Genomic DNA, 23074 nt, shown 5'->3' with positions numbered 1-23074 from the left:
GAAGCAGGCAGCAGCGAGGCGGTCACACAGCGCATCGATGTGCGGTCCCCACGATAGACCTGAGTCGATAGTCAGCCCTAAATATTTGACTATGTCCACTTGCGGCACAGGTAGGCCATTGCAGGTGATATTAAGGGTGTGCTCTCTCGCCCCACGCAGGCCGAAGTGGACAATATTGGTTTTCTCGATATTTAGGGCCATTCCGTTCGCTGCGAACCACGCCGCGACCTGGTCCATCACTCTGCCCAGTTTTAGTTTAAGTTGGTCGTAGTTGTCGGCAGCGTTAACACAACCGTCATCGGCAAAAAGGACGAACTCTGCTTCGTTGGATGCTTCAGAAAGATCATTCATTAAGATGAGGAATAGGTTATTCCCCATTATAGAACCTTGGGGCACGGCACTGTCCCCCAGCTCCAGGAGCTCCGATCGTTCTCCCTTGACAGAAGTCAGCTGTTTGCGGCCTTCAAGAAAAGATGCGATCATGCGGTGAAGGTTGCCTGTCACACCGTAGTGGTCCAGCTTCGCCAGGAGGAGTGGATGATGCACCAGTTCGAAGGCGCGCGAAAGGTCACAGAATATGGCCGCGACTTGCCGTTTAGCCTCTAGATGACTCATGACCCTAGATGTTACGTCACGGGCAGCATCGATAGTCGATCTACCGGGTTGGTAAGCGTATTGTTGCTTGTTCATTAACCTGTTTTTATTGAAGTGCGACATACATAAGTACATCGCTCAACACGCGTTCGAATATTTTTGAAAAGATTGGGATTAGGGATATGGGTCTAAAGTGTTTTACGTTATCCATTTCTCCCTTGCCTTTATAAATTGGCTGTACTTTTACATTTTTTAAACTAGCAGGATAGACCCCACAGTCAACACATTTATTAAATATGTCGCACAGTATACTGTAAAGAAACTGCGGTATTATGTCTAGAAATTTAGTTGTCATGTCATTAATGTCTTGCGAGTCTTTACGTTTGATTTTTTGCGCGATTCTTATTATCTGTTGCCGCGAGCATGGTTCGATACTAATAATGTGTGCGTGCCTAGCGATGTACTTACGTAGATAGGCAAGCGCAGTTGAAATGCTGGTGTGCGTGTTGACACTTTTATTCGCATCAACATAGAACCGGTTTAGCTGAGTTGCCGCTGTGGCTGCGCGCTGCTTATCTGACCGGCCAGCTGATTTGTTTATCAAAATATCTAGCGCAGTTTCACGAGATTGAGAAAGGAATGAGAAGACCCGTAAGAGGGTCAAGCGAGGTCGACGTATCTTAGAGTTGCCAAACTAAGAAGTACTCGTAGTCGAAGTCGAAAGTCAAAGTAGTCGAACTCGCCGCAGTAGTTGGGCGCCGAGAATAGTGTAACCAACTGACGCTTGGCAAAGAACTCATAACCGTCTTCAACCACTTGATGCGCGCGGCAGACCAGATGGAACTGGTGCTACAGCTTGCCTACAACGGTATAACAACTCTACAGACACGTACCTGCGTTGTCGAACTCGCCACAGTAGTTGGGCGCCGAGAAAAGAGTAACCAACTGTCGCTTGGCGAAGAACTCGTAACCGTCTTCAACCACTTGATGCGCGCGGCAGATCAGATCGAACTGGTGCTACAGCTTGCCTACAACGGTATAACAACTCTGCAGATACGTACCTGCGTTGTCGAACTCGCCACAGTAGTTGGGCGCCGAGAATAGAGTAACCAACTGTCGTTTGGCGAAGAACTCGTAACCGTCTTCAACCACTTGATGCGCGCGGCAGATCAGATCGAACTGGTGCTACAGCTTGCCTACAACGGCATAACAACTCTACAGACACGTACCTGCGTTGTCGAACTCGCCGCAGTAGTTGGGCGCCGAGAATAGTGTAACCAACTGACGCTTGGCGAAGAACTCGTAACCGTCTTCAACCACTTGATGCGCGCGGCAGATCAGATCGAACTGGTGCTACAGCTTGCCTACAACGGCATAACAACTCTACAGACACGTACCTGCGTTGTCGAACTCGCCGCAGTAGTTGGGCGCCGAGAATAGTGTAACCAACTGACGCTTGGCGAAGAACTCGTAACCGTCTTCAACCACTTGATGCGCGCGGCAGATCAGATCGAACTGGTGCTACAGCTTGCCTACAACGGTATAACAACTCTACAGACACGTACCTGCGTCGTCGAACTCGCCACAGTAGTTGGGCGCCGAGAATAGAGTAACCAACTGTCGCTTGGCGAAGAACTCGCAACCGTCCTCAACCACTTGATGCGCGCGGCAGATCAGATGGAACTCGTGCTACAGCTTGCCTACAACGGTATAACAACTCTACAGACAAGTACCTGCGTTGTCGAACTCGCCGCAGTAGTTGGGCGCCGAGAATAGAGTAACCAACTGTCGCTTGGCGAAGAACTCGTAACCGTCCTCAACCACTTGATGCGCGCGGCAGATCAGGTCGAACTCATGCTTCGACAGGAACTTGCCCACCACCTGTAATGTTAAAATAAGTGTATTAGCGTCTGTAAATTATCTAGACATACCAAAAAACACAAAATTCGTAAATTTAAAATGGATTTATAGCCATTCATCGAACCAAACTGTTTGTCAACGTCATAGTATAGTATTTGCTCAGGTAAGGCGCAATCTAAGAGAATTTTAGCGAAAATTTTTGCTATTTGTGGGATGACAGTAGTTGCCGAGATATTAAACGTCGACTAGTTCATTGATTATATATGGTGGTCGCCCTGAGGCTTTGATCTCCGAGCGATACTGCATGAAGCTCGAGTCTGTGGAATAGTTTTCTTTCACTCAACCAGATTTAGAGCCCATTTACACGATGCGCGGAATCGCATGCGAGTTTAGTTAGGTACTTTGCGTACTATTGAAGTGACACCCAATTCAGCCCATCTATCAAATGCCGCGATGTAATGAAACTTGCATGTGAGTTTGCGCGCCGTTTAAATCAGCCATTATAAGCAAAGAGCGTCATCCAGGATCCGTCGGAACTTGGCGTCAGACCCCAGCAGATTGTGTCGTACCTCTGTGCCGAAGGTGAAGCTGACGCCGCGGTCGTTCTCGCCCCAGCCCGTGGTGTCCTTGTCGGGGTCGGACCACAGCAGGTCGCACAGCAGCCCCTGGTCCGGCACGTCGGTGGGCCGCATGATCCGCCGGATCTGCTCCATGGCCTGCAGCTCCGGGGACACTTGGCGTCAGACCCCAGTAGACTGGGACGTACCTCGGTGCCGAAGGTGAAGCTGACGCCGCGGTCGTTCTCGCCCCAGCCCGTGGTGTCCTTGTCGGGGTCGGACCACAGCAGGTCGCACAGCAGCCCCTGGTCAGGCACGGCGGTGGGCCGCATGATCCGCCGGATCTGCTCCATGGCCTGCAGGTCCGATGACACTTGGCGTCAGACCAGAGCAGACTGTTACGTACCTCTGTGCCGAAGGTGAAGCTGACGCCGCGGTCGTTCTCGCCCCAGCCCGTGGTGTCCTTGTCGGGGTCGGACCACAGCAGGTCGCACAGCAGCCCCTGGTCCGGCACGTCGGTGGGCCGCATGATCCGCCGGATCTGCTCCATGGCCTGCAGCTCCGGGGTCACTTGGCGTCAGACCCCAGTAGACTGGGACGTACCTCGGTGCCGAAGGTGAAGCTGACGCCGCGGTCGTTCTCGCCCCAGCCCGTGGTGTCCTTGTCGGGGTCGGACCACAGCAGGTCGCACAGCAGCCCCTGGTCAGGCACGGCGGTGGGCCGCATGATCCGCCGGATCTGCTCCATGGCCTGCAGGTCCGGTGACACTTGGCGTCAGACCAGAGCAGACTGTGACGTACCTCGGTGCCGAAGGTGAAGCTGACGCCGCGGTCGTTCTCGCCCCAGCCCGTGGTGTCCTTGTCGGGGTCGGACCACAGCAGGTCGCACAGCAGTCCCTGGTCAGGCACGGCGGTGGGCCGCATGATCCGCCGGATCTGCTCCATGGCCTGCAGGTCCGATGACACTTGGCGTCAGACCAGAGCAGACTGTTACGTACCTCGGTGCCGAAGGTGAAGCTGACGCCGCGGTCGTTCTCGCCCCAGCCCGTGGTGTCCTTGTCGGGGTCGGACCACAGCAGGTCGCACAGCAGCCCCTGGTCCGGCACGTCGGTGGGCCGCATGATCCGCCGGATCTGCTCCATGGCCTGCAGGTCCGGTGAGAGACCGCCGTGGCAACAGAAGATCTTCTCGTCGACTGGAATAGAAGAGAAAGCTGTTCAGTAATGGCGAATACTAAATTCAAAAAAATATTCTGCAAGTAGAATCTCTATGTCTTTGTTTATGCTACTGTACATTTATTGTAAACGACGAGTATGTGAGGTGTGCAATAAAGAGTATTGTATTGTATATCTCAAGAGCTCTTTTACAAGTCAATACAACATTCAAAGTGACATGAACAGGGACAGCATGGCTATGGAGTTCAAGACATATATGTGTATATGAGTATCTGACTAAGAATCAACCATAGCTAGAACGATTATCTATACAGGTTGTCCCAGAATTCGACGTCAAGCCGTAAACGGATGATAGACCAAGTCATAACAGTTATCATAAAAAGACAAAAAAAAATCCAACTCAAGTTCTTTAAAAATTATGGTCACTTTAAAAATTCACTAAGAAATCCACACCTGTAATTATTCAAGATTACACAATAATAAAAAAATTAGAATAAATTATGGAATTTGTAGTAACAAGAGTTAAAGAACCATTACAGGGTGTGGATTTTTTAGGGAATTTTTAAAGTGACCATAATTATTAAAAAACATGAGTTGGATTTTTTTTTGTATTTTTATGATAACTGTTATGACTTGGTCTATCATCCGTTTACACCCTGTATAAAGCGATCAACATGGTAATAAGACAAATAGAATGAATACGTTGCCAGTCTCATGTCTCATATAGAATCCAGATTGATTCACATTTTCGTGGAACGAAAGCAATATAATTAAACAAGCCTTACAAGAAGCATTGAACTATATCCCTAGTAGGGCTTTAATTAAAGGCCAGAACACAAACCGTATAAAAGTAGGTCAGTAAACTAACTGAGAGTTTATTAAGTATTCGGTTTCTACTCGCATTTCCTCAATAGGGGGTATTACTGCAATGTTCTGCCGCCAGAGTACAGCACTATACCTCGTTTTTTTTAGCATTAGAAATTAGCTAAACAATCTTGACGTGTCTTTTAATTGAAAAACACATTTTTAAAATAAGTTACGGCAAATATGTAACATATATGAATCTAATACGATCATTTATATTCTTCTGCTTTCATAAGTGGTACTTATTGATTTTTAAAAAGCGTTTTTCAATTAAAAGACATGTCAAGATCGCTTACCTTCTTTGAAGTTCTTTCTAATGCTAAAAAAAACGAACTATAAGCTAGCTAGTAAACCATAGAGTAACTTATACATACTGTGCCTTAAACTGTTTTTTGACAAGTTTTCACAGACAATAAAATATGACATTGATGCATCAAGGCGGTTTGTTAACAATGGGCCTACCGGGAAACGCAAAAATCGAAATTTAGTTATCTGCCGCTTTATCGCTCGAATATGCAAGAGTGATAACCAGAGCTCGGCAGGGGTGAGCCATTTTGACGTCACTTATGTCAAGTGTAGATATTATTATAGATACACCTTAGAAAGAAATATTAAATAAAAGATTTATTGCCTATATAAAGAGGTTTGATATCATATCATATCACTTGATAAACTTTAATAGTAGCATATGGATAGATAAACATATTATTTGAAGAGATTTGCTAAAAATCTTGCTATAATATTCATTTGTTTTAATGGCGACGTAAAGATCGTAGCGGAAAGGCAGCCTAAATAAAATAATTTATTTAGTTATTAAATTACACATATGTGGTGTAATGAATGACAAGGCATGTCCATGTTGTGCAAACTCTGAAAACAGCTCACCCCCGCCGAGCTCTGGTGATAACGAAATTTCGATTTTCTTGTTTCGTGGTAGACCCCCAGATTGTCATGGATAGTGGTAGTGGCGCCCTCTACGCCGAGTTTCGCGTATTCACTATTAATTTAATCCTATTAATGTTGTCTATATACATATAGATAACCTTGCTTAAACATATTAGTATTCAGGAGCATGTATAATAAAGTCTGACCCAAATAAAACCCCTGCGCCTGGAAGCGTTGAGCGGATTAACCGCAGGCTCGTTCCGGGCGAAAGGATGGGTGAACATTAATAATAAGCTGTCGAAAATATATTACCAGTGAGTAGCTGATAAATACAACATTAGAAACATAGCTATACTCTGTATCTTTAGGTACCTATATAAAAGTGAACAAATATTTTTTACTTTTTTGAGTAGTTATCTTATAACATTTATTGATTAACCAATCAAATACAAAACCGCCTGGATCAGCCACTGAACGACCTGACTTTAACCTACATTATTTGATCATGTAATGTTTTCATCTCTGGCTTAAGAAGCCATTTGAGGGTAGATTTTGTTTGCTCTTTTTTAAATACCTAAAGATACAGACTATAGAGTTTGATATTAGGATAGGAATTGTATAGGAAAAATAATTACGTTCTGACGGTTCCAAGTGAAGACTTTCGGCTCGATTCGGGAAATGATTAGATCTCTACTAGACCTCAACAAGTTACGATATGGATAATTTAAAGATATTTGCAAGATATGTCAAATTTGACGTTTCCGCGATTCTGCAGGTCCTCTTGAACGATTTCGACAAGTTATGACTTAGATATCCAAGTCACATCTAGTCGATATCTAGCGATAGCGTAGCGAGATGTGTTTGTTAAGAATAAATGTAATAGTATTACTTTATTTACCGATCCTCGCTCAGCGCAGCTCTAGTAGACAATTTTCTATTGGTTCTTAACAAACACATCCCTCGATACGCATTTTTTCTTATCTCTGATGGAAACGTAGCCCAAGAACGAAAGTCCTTTAAGGTTTTCAGTTATTGCTAAGTGCTTATAATTTGGGATAAGATAAACAGAGCGTTCTGTTTATTAAATATAGCCGTAAGCCGAGCGTAAACATTATTATCAAACTTTGATTCTTGAAAAGTTAGTCTAGACTCTAGAAAATCTTTTTGTTAAATATACGAAAGGCAATTGCATTTTAGATATTCGTAGACTACAAAGACAAAGGCTGGTATAATTTGATAGTCTACGGGCACTCCTCTTGCTTAAATTTTAATTACATTCAATCAAGTTTTTCAATGAATCAATGGCCTCAACTTTAATAATTTCTCTATAGCCTTCGAAGGCGCAGCCCTACAAGAAATTAATCCAAATTTCGTCAGTGAAATTTGAACGAAGCAAAACAAATGCAACTATTCCGATTGAAAATGATTTAAATTTCATCGAACTGAACAAGTATTAAGGGTAAGACCAAGAGCAAGAGCCCAAAGGAAGCTAGGTTAGGGTATAAGCTAGGGTTGATTGGTTTACGAATAACTTAAAATACTCTAAGTACAGTTCTACAGATTGTCAGCGGTGTGACACACGATACGAGACGCGTGAGAAACATAAACTGGAGATGCTAAGTTACTGATAGCTTAGCCGCAAACATATCAATCTCGTCGGTATGAGGAGCATTCCATGAAATTGTCTACCATTTGTCCCGTACAAACGCGATTTTCTGATGATTTGCAAGTGCAAGAGTTTCCTTTTCTATGACAAATGGTCAAAATTATGCACAGAAAAATAATTGGCTACTTTAAATGGCAAAAAAAAGTCTCAACACACGAAATAAAATGCGTTTGTACGGGACAGCCCATGGAATGCTCCGTGAATCGATCAAGAAGCCCGGACCACTTTCAAGTGCCGTGATAGATTAGACTTAGTTTTGTGATGCAAATTGCCAGAGCCATCATGTATTGATTGTCGTTAGACAATCCTAAAAGATTCCAGTGGCGAGGCGTTCTTAGAACTCGATTCATAACCATTTTTTCACTTTAAGATAAAATTATAGGACATCTTACACTAATCGACCCAGTCGCAATAAACACTTATACCTGGACCTCCTGCTTCGTAGGCAGGTTCACCACCGACTAGGCCAGGAGGCTGTTAAGATATTTAATAAATGAGCCAAATCTCTCAATCCTGCATTAAAATACCACAAAGAAGCTTTGTTTAAAAATCTAGATGAAAATGCGTTTACGTCATAATTCCCTAAAGCTCCTTTGTTACATAATATAAAAGAGAACTTTTTATAAACGGAAGCAGGAAGCAGCACGTTTTTCTCTCATTTCCCACGCAGCCCACTAACGAGTTTAAGTTCTCGGCTCAGTATAATCCTGTAAGCCGGAGTTTCAGTGTGTATCTATATTCAGCGTCTTTACTTTTTCCGGGTGTTCGATATGGGATACCTAAGATACTCCTTTACGCAAATCGAAACTTATATACTCCTTGGGATTAACTTTGAATCTTTTCGCTAGTTAAGCATACAATTGTACTTTCTAGATCTTAATCTCGTCAACCTATAAAATAATAAGGGAATGTTGATTTTATCATATGAACTTGTATTGACAGTAGCGGGAGAGTATTCGAAGCGCGAGACTAGGAGATCAATTCGAAAGTACATTTAGGTATTATTCGCGTGTACATTTCGCTGGTACTTTTTCGTACAAGTATTGGCGCGAGCGAGACGCACAGGCGAATAATAACAAAATTATATATTTTTGATATCGAAATGTACGAATTAGCCTCTAGGTTTATCTCTGATAGCAATCTGAACTCTGACAATTCGCTTTTCGCTTTAAATATTACCTTAATTTAAAATCTACCACCCCATGGTACAGTTGTGAGGCGAGCAAGGCACACTTATTTGGGGAAACATGTCATATCAATATTACTTTAAAGGGTAAACCAATTTGATACTAGATGTGCGATATTTCGTTCCACTTTTAGCGGGCTCTTATCTGCTTGAAGCGTGTACAGATTGTATCGTTCTAAGAGATGCGACCTGCGACCTTTATAGAAAACGAGAGGTCAACGGACGAGGGTAAACTTCGAGATTCGTCATGTAACAGTTAGATACACAATGATCAAATCACGAAGTTATTAACCTATGAATATCTCTGTAATTGAAAGGCATAACGAGTTTCAATTCTTGTTATTGCGATTAAATTTGGGAGCTATTTTGGTTGGAAAATAGATTCCTTTTAAATTGAATTTCTGCTTCGTATCATCTAGACGTGTTTTGTAAACACGATAGTACAAATTTGCTCATTAGCATATTCAAATCGAAGGCGAGCAGCCATTAATTAACGTATTTATTATTTAAAATCGCTTGTATCTGCCACTTCGTTAGGATTGATCAGCTTTATTAAAGCAATTATAGTATTTTTACTCTTATAACCGATAGCTTTCAGTTGAGATAATAGCTGGTCTCTCTCTTTCGCTCTAAAATCTGTAATTAATTAATTATTAACGTATAGCCTACTACTCGTGAGATTAATGATCCGCTCTGTCATCTGTAGGACAGTTCCAATAATAATACGTTTATTTACAATTTTACACTAATTGTAAAGTGAAACACAGGTCGTCTAAATCAATCGGCCTGGTAAAATTCCACTATGCACTGATGAATCATACGACGCGCGAGCTGATAACCTCAGGTAATCGGAAGATGCCATGTCAAGTGTCATTTACGATAATATTGAGATAAAAATGGTGAAATTGGGAAAAATACTTCAATACTCTTTTTGAAAGAACATACATGTACTTTATTTTATTTATTTATTTATACAGAAATTTTGACTAAGCTTGACGTACCCACTGGTAGTTATTGCAAGAGAAAATACCGCTTTGTAAGTTAAGACCACGAACAGCAGCAAAGTTTGCATAAGAATGGTTATTTCAAAAGGTTGTAAGCTCATAATGGCCTAAACTTCTGTTCCATCATTTCAGATTAGCGGGGTACCCATGCAATCAGCTGTAACTCGATTATCGGAAGCCTGGATGTTGTTTGCTGCGGGAAATCGACTAGGATTGTTCGCCGTATCTCATCAATTGATTGTTGGCTAGAAGTTGGAGTCATGTTTCCGTGTTAGACAATGAGCTCGTGTGTTTGTTTTACTATCATATATGTTAAAGGAATTCAATACAATTTAGTGTGAATAACCTGTTTAATAAAACATTATTGGATTTAGAAAACAATACGTTATGTTCAAGAAATCGATACTTAAAAACATTTATTTCACACTTAAACATTTGCGATCAGACTATATATCAAAGGAATTGCAAGGATTCATATCCCATCTCCTAATAATTTCATGATACTGTTCCATTTTATTGCTGCGTCCGTCGTAAAATAAGAAACACGATGCTGCTGGGGCCACTTCATCAAACTCCGTGCGGACCGCAAAAACACCTTCGACTTTTCCAACTGCGAACGCCAGAATTAATTAAAGTCACAACTTAGTTGTGGACTGTTGGAATTCTGCAAAGTCAACATCGAAGTAGTGGAAGTTGTGACAACTTTACGAGTTGAAGAATAATATTTTTGCAGAATCGCGGGACGCGAGAAAAACAAGCTCAATCTTTACAAAGTTGTAAAGTCGGAGGTAAAAGATGAGGATAAACAATCTCCGAATAAGATGTTGTTTTATCAAGGTCTTACAATAGTTTTCTACAAAGGAAGGGTTGTTTTAATTCTTAATAACAACAGATGCAAAGTGTTCATGATTTAGACAAATTAACTTTCTTGAAGCGTAGAGAAGTTTGATGAAACAGGGAAAAAACTGAGACTCGGATTAATAACTGGTCCAGAAATAACAAATGTTGATAATGACGATGTGAGAGTTGGACGTGAGCCAATTGTTCGTGATGATACTGATGATTTAACCATTATCGCACAGACAGTTAACTTCATTTGATATGATGGTTACGTGTAATTGTGTGCATAATTTGTATCTACGCTATGGATAGTTTAATGTGTTTGTAATGAGTACGCAGGCACAAATGAATCGACCAAGATCCTAAATTTAGACTTACCAGTCTTTGCATAAGTCTAACAAAAAACAAAGACGCGAAACAGCAAATTGCTTATTTGTCACATAATTTTATCAATTTGAGGCACAAGTAAAAATGTCGACAATTCAAATTGATGTTAATAGATAATTTAGTCTCTTGAGAATAAAATGTACTAAACAAGTATCTAAAGCTACATAAAATTTGAAACATTTTTGCCAAGTAAAATATGTTGGTAGTTTGAAGATCATTAGTGAAATATTCCTAGAAGAGAGTCTTAGCTTTAGTATCGAGCGGTCTTTGTAATGAATTCCCAAAAGGCACAACTGCCTCGGGATTAGGTACTTTCTCCCCAGTCGAGCAGTAAATATAATTAATTATCTCGAATAAACAGTAAACTTTGCCCGGTGCCGAGTAAATATTGTGTTTTGTTGACGAAGCGGAATGATAGCGGCTATCAGTGGGAATATGCTTTCCTAATTCATCCATTCATAACACCAGAAACGCACTAAACAGTCGTGAAACCCCGAAGTAAGGCTACAGAAAAGAAACGTATCTAAAATTGCCACAACAGTATCTGAAGTCGCGAAGCTGTCTTTTATCTTCCAGCACATATATCTTAGAAAAGGATTTATAAGATGACGTTAATCTTTTAAAAGATTTAAAAGATAAGAGAGATTTTTTTCTAAAAGATCTAGAGTATTTTGTATACGACGTCCGAACACATGTTTATTACGTGTATTTATTCCTTTCATGCTTGTGGGAAGGTTATAGGTTCTGAATAGCCCTCTTAAACTAGTAAATGAACCCTCTTGAACAAAGTTAGAGAATTTCCACTCGGAAGAACAGGACCGAATAATTTATTGGAAAGTTGATTAGGTAGAAGGAGTTATGTATACCATTCGGAAACATGGGTTTGGGCTATCCAAGAACTTCTTTTTCTTATCACGTTTTTGAACTGTTTGTATCCAAAATTGTTGGGATTGTCTTCAATTATGGTGTTTTTTTTTGCCGACGTCAACTGTGGTCGGAGTGCATGCGCCTCCGCCACGTGAGCTCTACACGTGCGCAAACGCATTGGCTGCGATTAAACAAGAGGCGGTCTAATGGTCCCCGTAAATGGTGAGAACTGTAACTGTTCCCCGATCCGACGTAATGGCCACCGTGTCGAGATTGATGATTGTTAGCGACAGTTTAAAGCCTTGACAATGGTTTTTGCAATCTATTAAAAGTGGCCATAATTGAAACATTGAAACAGTTTTTCTAAACAGTTTGTTTGAATAAGTACACGTGCAATGCAAGTCGCATCGTTAACATAGTTCCTAATAGTCCTAGTATTCCTAATACCCATTAAAAGCCAATTAAGATCCGTAGCAAATTCATAGAATGGGATCCCCTAATTTTTGTAGACAGTGTTACGTCCCTCTTGTCCATACTGCCTCTCGGGAGAGGCCTCTGTTAAGTCTTAAGCGCGGTGCCTTTTGTTCGCTCTCCCAAATTGTGTCTCAATAATTTAAACATTTAGGAAACAAATGGAAAGTACCCGTCAGTAACTTGGAAAACGATTTGAGAATTCAAGGCGCTTCATGAAATCACCATATTTTTTCTCATCGCCCAATAAATCCATCGATGCATAAATAAATCGGCGTCAACAGGGCATCAAAGATTAAGAAACGAAAATAAACTCACACGTTACAGCTGGCGAGGTTGCCCGCAGCGCGAGAAATTGTATACAAAGAAAGGAAACTGAATACATAAACGAAGAACATTATTTCCACGACGGATCGTCTTAAATCAAATATAGAGGCTGCTGAGAACCTATCTTAGCTGTAAATGGGTTTTACATATATCTTAGTCACATAGTTTTTACGAAAATGTGTTTGCTTTCACCGATCGACATTTTTCGATTAGGAAATTACAAAATTCACTTATCGGCGCAGTCTTGACGCAAAGTTATAAAAGATTCCATTACTCGTTTCCCGTATTTACAAAATGTCATTAAAACAACACTGGTATGTCATTTCAAAGCGTTACTAATTGTTCAATGACGTTTTGATGATCCGAATAATGTTGCTTTACGCATCACCTTGGTAATCTACCCACGCCATGTGTAAAGTCATTGACAGACTTGACACCAAAAAAATGATTACCAAACAATTCATAATAACGATATTATGTCATTATCATAATCAGAGTATCATTTTGCGTACAATTCATGCATTAGATATCATTATTATTGTTGTCGCTGCCGACATTTCGGTATTATCTCAGTATACATTTAGCAATATATTTCAGCATGTTCGGGTAATGTCAGATTCCGTTTTGCCGTCGTGTGTGCGGAACACGTTAGTCCAGACATTAATAACTTTCATATCGCATGACGTCACTCACATATGGTCGGTTAGATACGCAATAGACCGCGTGAAATATTTAACGAAACGCGCCGTTAAGAAGATTTTAATGTTGTGTGGTAAAAACCTTGATAAATAAGTACTTATGTACTTTCTTTTTTGCAAAAAAGGAACCTCGACACGATAAGCACAAGAAGTACTACTTAAGAAAATTTGTGGCAAACATGAAAAATAAGTACAATGTCATTTCAATGTAAACATACTAACAACGACCTTACTAAATTATATTTATTCATCAAACACAATTACACTATTAAAAACTTTTTCCAGCAAAATGTTTTTGTTGACGATTTTACTACTACCTACCATAAATTTCTCTGCTCAAGTTTACATGAAAAAAAAAAATGTGTAATTGCGTCTGTCACTTGCATTATTAGTTTAATGATGAATCTTTAAATTAAAAATTAAAATAGTAGAGACGAACTAGATTATTGACTTATTGGGAACGTGCGAAGTCGGTGGCGCTGATCGTCACAAACACAGGTAATCTTATGGAATGTCCGACATTAGTACTAGCGGCAGCCGCTTGAACTAATTTTATTCCATAAGATTTAACGTAGAAATTCCGCCAAAATGAGGGCAGCACCAGTCGTGCACATAGCGAATACTTAAAATGTTTTAATTGGAATTTTCACGTGCCGTCAATATCGTTCACGAACTTTGACACCAAAATCTCTCTAGACACAAAGTTGTTGTAAATAAATAAGATAAACCAAATTGAATATCTTGTTTGCGTTTTTGGTTATATTTTGACAATGATGAGTCGATTACATTTAATTAAACATCCAAAATCATTCGTAAAACAACTTTGCAGAATATTATTTTGCCCTTGAGTGTGTCAAGTGTACGCAATGTCCAATGACGGCTTGTTTGCCCTTTTGCGAGGTAGCTTCCCTTTCTCATTACATCACCCTGATTTAGGAGCGGCCTTGCATACGTAGGTTCTCTCGACAATGTCATGGCGACCTCATATAAACGGCTATCTTTCCCTAAAGACATGACGTCACCCTAAGGTTGGAGATGTTTGCACAGATCTTTGTGCTGTTTGCACCTGGCGTCCCGTGCCTTGGGTAAGAGGTGGATGGGTGTATACGTTGTGTCCCTCTCTGTGATAATGGGTGTTTGTAGGGCTGTGAAGGGTGTCTGCCACTTGTCTTGCAACAATGAGCTGCGGGGACACTGGCGGATCTAGGTTGTGTTTTGTTTATCTGCCGAGAGGTTTTATCTTTGTTACGTTGACAATGAAGAGATAATAACGTGTAAACATCGAGTTATTTATTACTGTTTATTTAATAAAATCAATGTTAATTTGTTTCTCTTGCACTTGTTTTTACGAAAGTGGTTGCCAATGCCACCAGACTTACAAACCCATAGAAAAAACCTAAGGCCTTACTAGATCTAGGTCGTCGGACACCTTGACTGTTATAGAGGTATTTCTAATATTTACTTCAGAAGTTATTTATTCTGAGCCATAGTTTTAACACGCTCACTGCCTTAGGCCGAAAGACCTGATACAAAGTACGATTACACTAATTACAACTTACTCTAATTGCCGCTACGAACGTGACAAAATGACGCTGTCGTCAAAGAATTCGACTTATAAGTTTGCAAGAACTTTGCCTGCAATAAATAGCGGTAAGTTGACTAGTATCGCGTCATTTACTCCAACCCTGGCAATAGCCTTGGGCGAGGGAAGCGAATGTTTATGGGCTAGACATGAGAAATTGTCCCCCGACAACGAGGAAGTGATATATATATTTTTGGGACTACTTTCTCACTCAAAAGACGTACAACGCGCGAAGAAAGGCATACAAATAAAATCTTGCTTAGCTATTACTCGCTTCACGCTGTGTGGTGTGGTGTGACATCTGCCTTTGGTACCTACTTGTCAAACATATGTGTATGAGCATATAAATCTGATGCTGCATTAATATGAGAATATTATGATGATAGGATATTACTATGATGTCATACGTAATAAAGTTTGACGTGATTAATAATCGTAAAGGGGTTTATAAAACCGGAGTGATACCTATAATATGCTATTTGAGACGCCGGTATAAGAATTCGACGACGGACACAATTTAATACTCGTACATTTCGTACAAAGTAAAACATAAAATTGATCCCATTTCCCAAAGAAAACTGAATACAAAATGGATTAATGAAGATGTAGCTATAATTAACAAAGTTACCATCGCTTTTAACGTATATATTTACACAAACAAGAGGAAACGGAGCGTGAAAGTGCTAAACCTTAAACAAATGGAAATACTTCCTGCGTCTGTTATTCAGGTCGGCAAAGTTGACTCAATGATAATTACATTGTATTTAAAAACCGAGACATTTTTTCCAACCTTGGCAGATAATTCAAGGGGATGCAATAGATGGCACAAGTGACATTTAATTTTATCTGAACCTCTAGTGTAAACTTCATTCGATAGCGCGGTGTGCGTTTTCGTTGTCTATTTTTGTATGGGATTTTGAACCTACTACCTACTGACCAGTGATAGCGAATATAAATATTGTTATCGCGTTGATGCGCACGATTGAGAAACGTATAATGGAGGCAGAAACTATTTGCCAAAGTACTCTGCGATAAATATGTATTTAGACAGTGAAATGAAAAAACAAATGTCGGAATGCTTGGTGCAAATCTTTCTTTGCAAGGCTATTTCTTTTTCTGCATGTGTCCCAGAAATCGCTTAAGAATTAAACAGTTTATGTTAGTTACTGGTTGTTTCAAATCTTAGATATTAATTAGGCTACTGAGCGATTGTGCCTTCACAATAAACGTACAATATAAAACGCTTCGAGGCCAGGTCAAATTCCATCTGCTTGCGGATCTTGGATGTCTCACTAAATTGTCTTTTCACTTCAACCGATTGGGCCTAAAACCAAACACCAAAAAGTAAATAAAGTTAGGTTCTAGTTTCTGCCGGCCTTGACCTTCCTTGATAAATGATTGTGACTTGTGACAAGCTGAAAATACGGCCGCGACAGTGGCAGACGCGGCTGCCATTTCCAAGCTTTCGACAACCGGCGCCGACATGACAGGATATTGGATGGATATAAATAGTTTTGGAAGTGTAGAACTAGAATGTCAAGGATTTTGTTTACCCTAGTAATAAAGGAGGGAGGATAATTATAATCAATTATTTATTTGGCACACCCTAGAACTGTAAACACGATTTTAAAGAAGTTATTTGTTCTACAGTTTTTAAAAATATTTCAACATGTGATACTTTAAATTCGTACAATATAATTTGTGATTAATCATGTTTTATTGTTCAAAATTCTACGATTTCAGGCGTTACAAAATGTGATACGATAACGAAACGTAAGGTTTACTAGAATAAGCATGTAATAACATTTATAATTATCACATCACCCCTTTGTTTTAATGTGTTTCTAAGACTGCTTAACGCAGTGATCTTTTCCTTTTTGAACCGACAATAAGATCTGTAGGTTTACAATTACTACCCCAAATGCCTCACTATCAACAGCGCACTTAACCAATGTATTATTGGCAGGTGCTTTATTGCGGCAGTTCCCAACCCCCGCCCAAACATTAAGTCCGCCGAAATAACTTGAGCAAACATCCTTTGACGTCATCGCGTTACGTGTACATTATTAGGGCGTTTTTAGAATTAGAGTCCGTCACGTAATGGAATTCCACACACCAAAAAAAAATTTTTTTTGACTAAAAATGGGTTGAATTAAATCTACTATTTATATATTTTATGAAAATGTTACTTTCTTTCTATATACATTATTTATATTCTTAATAAATCACTTTAAACTGAATGACAGCCAATGTGACGTTCCATTACGTTACAAGTTTTAGGCAGGTTTTAAGTGAAGATCAGAGTGTTTTAAGTGAACCAGTTTTTATTTATGGAAATATAAAACAATATTAATTTTCTAAAAACGAATAACAACTGCAATACTAAGTATTACAATAAAGTTATTTAAAGAAGTCTTTCCAATACGTCACATTTTTCGTTTTAATTGTTGCTTTGCAATCATTTTGTTATGAAAAACGTAAGGTAAAGGTATTATAAAAAGTTGTTTTTAATAATTATCATATATTATTCTTGCGAATGAGATCGAAATCAGTATCAATTATCCTAATAATTAATATAAATTCTAATAAAATCAATCACAGCCACAGTAGGACAAAGTGACGTTATGGACCATAATATCGCGTTTAGGAACTACATGAAGGGTTTACATGTGCGGAAAATAGCTTCTTAATTTAATACCTACTTAATGATGTACTAAATTAAATAATTTAGTAATTAATACCTATTATTTTAGTTTAACTTAACAGATTTTGATATTTCCTGCAGTAATTATGCTTTCGACTGCAGCAGTATTGCAGCACGACAATACTGCCGACTGCATTACTGCTACAAAATGAAAATAGATGTTGCTGCCCAGTTTTTTGACATTTGCAGTCAGCAGTATTGTCGTACTGCAATACTGCTGCAGTCGAAAGCATAACCTGCGCCTGCCAGCGTTTCTTAGGTCGAGCCGCCACTGGTGCTAAGTAATTACTAGTAGGTCGAGTAGTTAGAAGAATATAGCTAGAATAAAATTATTTTTGTCTTTTTAATATCACTCTACCTACTATATTTTGGCAACTTAAAATGACGGCATGTAAACCGTGCATTTTCATTCCATACGTCACGTTTTTTTGTTCCACTAATACATCACGTAACGTTTTGGATGTGACGTAGGCATGCCGGTTGGTTAATAAAGCGAAATAGCGGTCTGATCGTTTGAATTTTCTTAATTATAATTATTTGATGTCATACAACACATAATAATCTAACGTAATTCAAAAATATTTAGTAAATAATTGGCTCCTTATCTTCAGTTTAATTCAGTTCGTTGTGGAAAACAAATTTATGCACATCGTGACGCACAACCTACACTAGCTTTTTTCGAGCCCAATTGCCTTGTAAAACCTAAACACCGGGTAATTATAGGAACATAATGTTACGATCATGTAAAAATCCGTATGATATTAGTAGATTTTTGCTACTAAGTTGGTAAAAACTCCGTGACGTTGGTGGAAATTTCCACTACGTCGATATTGAAGGACAACAATAAATTAAACTTTAATGCATATTTTTACTTTAGGTGCTAAAAAATAAGGTTTTTAATAGATTTTGGCTGGTACGATCTTATCACACAACAACCAGGTTTGGGCCTAGAAGGAGGCAGATATATAATATTTGGATCCAAAGTATGCAAAGTGTGCATGGGACACTCAAAAATCATCTCCCTTTCTTCAGTTTTTGTACATTTTCTTTACTTTAAAGTACCATTAAATCAGTTTTTTTATCATAAATACTCAGATAATAAATCACTTTACAATTTTTGTATACATGTAGTACACTTTAAAACAGTATTTGACGGTAAAAAAGTATACCAAAGTCGTGGGACAGTGATATTTTACCCAAATATTTTTTTCCGAAAACGCCCATTAGGACACTGAAATGCTAAATATAGCCTACGTTTAGCCGCAGCGAGGCACGAAAATTTAATTTCTCTAGCCATCAAATGTTCTCAAGGCTTCAGACTTTGAAATTAAAAGGGTTGCTTTTACGTTTATTAATAGTTTGATTTCGCAATTATTTAGGAGTGCTTAACGACCTAGGTCTATGTTCTAATTAATGCTCACTCATGCACAAAGGGGATTGGGTTGTATTGTATACCCACGCTCTGTAATATACTCGTAAGCATCTTAATATTGTTTTCGTACGTGTGTACAGATTTTCTCACAATGTCTTTCTTTTATCGTAAATAGGTAGTTGCAAATAATATTTTTCACATACATTCCGAAGAACCAAACCACAGCGGATAGAGTTAGACCAAGAAAATTTTGCAACCATTTTGTTAATATACGCAGTGCACTTTATTTTAAACGTCATACTTCTATGAAATTATGACGTATAACTGACAGTTGCACTGCGTGTGCTATCAAAATCGTTGCAGTCTTCTATTGGTCTAACTCTAGTTTGAAAGTCGCAAGCTTGTCACTTGCCTACCAGCGTGTTTAGTGCTTGATGTAGGTATAAAAATAATAAGAATGATAAGTCGGACCATATCATAGCATTTGCAATAACGAAGTGTGGAAATGTCATCATTAATATCAAATTTCTATTAAAATAACAAAATAACACTCAATTTGTTCTGTTAAAGTAGCTGTAAAGTTAGCTTAGCCGGACTCAATAAACGAGGAATTCAATTATGATTAATTACTTAGTCGAGAATTAAGAAGCAGCCTAACAAATGTTCGAATTGCATAACTCTAATGAATGTATGACGTGGGCGCGGGGGTGGCTCGGCTGCGTCAAATGCTCCGCACTTGACAACACGTGACCCACATACCGTTGGACTCCTCCAATTTAAGTCTGAGGACTCTGCCGAGAAGGAACTTTTAGCGTCTTTCATGTCAAATGCCTTTGCCACTGCGTGAAACTAGGTCTTGTTGGGATGAGGTTTTGATGAATGGGGAACTCGAGTGTTAGGAAATAGTGTGAAATATTTTCATGACGTATTTCATATTTCGGGAGATGTGACTTGTTACCTACAGCACACATAAAATACCGTCGAAGCTTCTCCTAGGTTTTGGCACATTACTCAATAATTCTCTAAAATTTTCACTTATTTAGGATCGCGATTAATATAAATGATTTGTAAGTAAACATTGATTGCTAACAAGGAACTTTGTTGCTGACCCAAACACATCTCTTTATAAGATATCCCTGTTTTCGATTACCAAGCATGTATTGGTACAGGTGGTTGTGAAGTATCGATTTCGCAACAATTTCTCAATCAACTGACGCTGCTTATCTTTGAAATCTTGTACACTTGCAAATTTATCAATTGTGAAATCGTTAAACATATATTGATTTGTCATTATTATCTTGTTTTCGCTTACGACAGTAGATTTAAGGATTGAGAAATAAAATACCCCCTTATTAGCCGAAAGACGTCCATAAACAATAAGATCTTTCCTAAGAATGTGCCCAATGACTGATCAAATCATTCGATGCCCTCATCCAAATACTCCGTGCGATCTTGATGGATTGTCGCTCCACGAAAATAACTCGTTAATGCATAATCCTCTCAATGGATTTAAATTCGCAACACGAGCGAACTATAAAAGAAATCTATAAATAGCGACAATAGTTTAAATACGTCCAACAAGATTGTAGATTAAAACATTCGCGAACGGGTCATCAAAGGCCGCGGAAGTAATTAAAGGTCCGCGGACTTTTAAATTGAGCAATTGTCTCAATGATATGGCATCGTTTCGCATAGAGGTTGCCGTATAATATCATGCAAAAAGATTCTGTTGACCCGCCAGCAAACTTATTACCCGAGTTGAAAGTGTTAATTCTGTAAAAGTATATCTGTTTCTGATAGATCATATCTGAAATAAACATTGTATAAAGCACGACCTTTTGATCTGACAATCTACAAAAAAATACACCTGGTGATTATGTTTATACTAAAAATATTTAAGAACCTATAACCGAAGATCCTTTATTATTAAAATAGGTATGCCTATTGCCTAGTAGTATATTTTATATTAAATACATTTTTCTGCAGACGTTTTTTTTTATGTTATCTTGTAACTATCTTATCTAGTGATGTGATGAAGTGATAAGGTTATTTCTAAAAAACCGGGCAAGTGCGAGTCGGACTCGCGCACGAAGGGTTCCGTACCATAATGCAAAAAAAAAAAAAAACAAAAAAAAAGCAAAAAAAAAACGGTCACCCATCCAAGTACTGACCACTCCCGACGTTGCTTAACTTTGGTCAAAAATCACGTTTGTTGTATGGGAGCCCCATTTAAATCTTTATTTTATTCTGTTTTTAGTATTTGTTGTTATAGCGGCAACAGAAATACATCATCTGTGAAAATTTCAACTGTCTAGCTATCACGGTTCGTGAGATACAGCCTGGTGACAGACGGACGGACGGACGGACAGCGAAGTCTTAGTAATAGGGTCCCGTTTTACCCTTTGGGTACGGAACCCTAAAAAAACCACTGCATAATAATCTCACTGTAAGATTAAAGCAACAAAACAGTGATAAATATTGGATTCAGAACAGTCCGGTTCTGGCAGCACAATCAAAGCTGTTCTCCTTTGTAGAGACCTAAGTAAACACTTAAATGGAGCGAATTGAAACGGTCCCTGCTGGCGAAAAAAATCAGAACGCTCTGCCTCGCCTCGTCTAACAATCCACTATTTTCGTATCCACAGAGCGTGAAAAGGTAAAAGAGAAGTTATTGGAACACAAAGAAGCACTCTTCGCTGCAGATAACTCTAACTGACCATCGCTAGACCTTATATCTTTGCAACAAGGTATATAACCGCGTGGAAGATGGTATCACTAGTACCTGGAGGATTGATAACATGCTTTTTCTAAGATATTCTTTTATCGGCGGGCGACTGGCTATTTAGATATACGAGGTGACCTTTGCAACCTTGTAAGGTTACGCCTTGTTTAAAGTTGGGAGCAAAGCTTAGTGACACGTGGGGCAGACAATGTTTGCGTTTATGGGTGTTGCTGGAACTTCATTAGTGAAGTGGGGATTGACGCAAGCCGCTGGCTTTGCATTACAAAGTTTAGTTGGTTTTGTAACTTGAATCGCCCCTTTCGCTGTGGCATTTGAGTAAATACGGCGGCGTCAATTTCTTTTACCATATAAGGGAATATATCTGCGAATAGGGCGAAGAGTGTCATTCATGAAAGGCCGTGTGTCATTTCAGTGGAGTAGGCTATACAGAATGGAATAGTCGACACATCTGTGTCATCTCTGCATGTACGGAATAGCGCAAAATGATATTCTCAAGCAATAGTTATACGATACCGTTTGTCTTGATTTAACCTTCCTTCCTTAATATCCTAGACATCTCTAATCGTCATGAACACCTTCCTGACACCGTATTACAGCATCAAGCGTAATTTTGCGCCGCGGCGGCCATCTGACAGGAAACACTAACACCTGGCCAGCATTGCCGGAATCGTTACAATGAATTGCCTTCCCAAATTAATATTTTGCGAACATCCTACTCATTGTCCGAGTAAGACAATAGGCCCTCGTATATAAGTGTTGCATAAATAAGATTTGTCATCCCAATTTGCTTGTAAAGATCACAAATTTTTTTGAGATACGTTAATTCTATAAAACTGCTAATACAAGAAAAGTATTTCCAAGACCAAAAGAAAAAACTTCATTAATTTTTAGGCTAAAAAAGTTCCATTTTATGGACATCAAATTTACGGCGGCGCAATGCATTTTCCCTGTGGCTTCTTTTCTTGATATATTACTAGTAACTTGACTTAACCTATATGTAGTTAAAACAGGATGAAACCAACGGTATGTTATTCCACTCTTCCTTTAATTCGTTTGCAGACGTTTCGGCTTAATACAAAATTCAATTGGTTGTATGTCAACTCCCCTGACCTTCACCCAAATGCGACCTTGGATAAACGTAGGCCTAGTCAAATATCAAACGAGCTTGTCCTCGAAAACGCGTGTAATTTTATCCCGTTCGCCAAATTACGCCAGATGAAATTTACGGGCTCCATTAAATTCAATCTTTGCTGAAAATGATCTGGAGTGTTTCCACTAAATTGGTTTCTTGAG

The 23074-nt window shown here is 39.3% G+C and overlaps 1 protein-coding gene and 1 long non-coding RNA gene across 2 annotated transcripts in view; one reads left to right on the top strand and one right to left on the bottom strand.

Moving 5' to 3' along the window:
* The window catches only part of LOC134674402 (serine/threonine-protein phosphatase alpha-2 isoform), a 68783-nt gene that overhangs the window by 981 nt on the left and 44728 nt on the right, over positions 1–23074 (bottom strand). The window contains exons 5-6 of the mRNA XM_063532472.1: positions 4009–4205; positions 2328–2475 (exon numbers count right to left, since the gene is read on the bottom strand). Coding sequence (XP_063388542.1) covers positions 2328–2475; positions 4009–4205 — 345 coding nt within the window. The remainder of the gene's footprint in view (positions 1–2327; positions 2476–4008; positions 4206–23074) is intronic.
* The window catches only part of LOC134674411 (uncharacterized), a 44959-nt gene continuing 26979 nt past the window's right edge, over positions 5095–23074 (top strand). The window contains exons 1-2 of the long non-coding RNA XR_010099603.1: positions 5095–5146; positions 5394–5570. This is a non-coding gene — a long non-coding RNA (uncharacterized LOC134674411). The remainder of the gene's footprint in view (positions 5147–5393; positions 5571–23074) is intronic.

The sequence above is a fragment of the Cydia fagiglandana genome, chromosome 20, assembly GCF_963556715.1.
Source record: "Cydia fagiglandana chromosome 20, ilCydFagi1.1, whole genome shotgun sequence".
Taxonomy (NCBI): Eukaryota; Metazoa; Arthropoda; class Insecta; order Lepidoptera; family Tortricidae; genus Cydia; species Cydia fagiglandana.
This window is presented reverse-complemented; position numbering and strand designations above follow the sequence as displayed.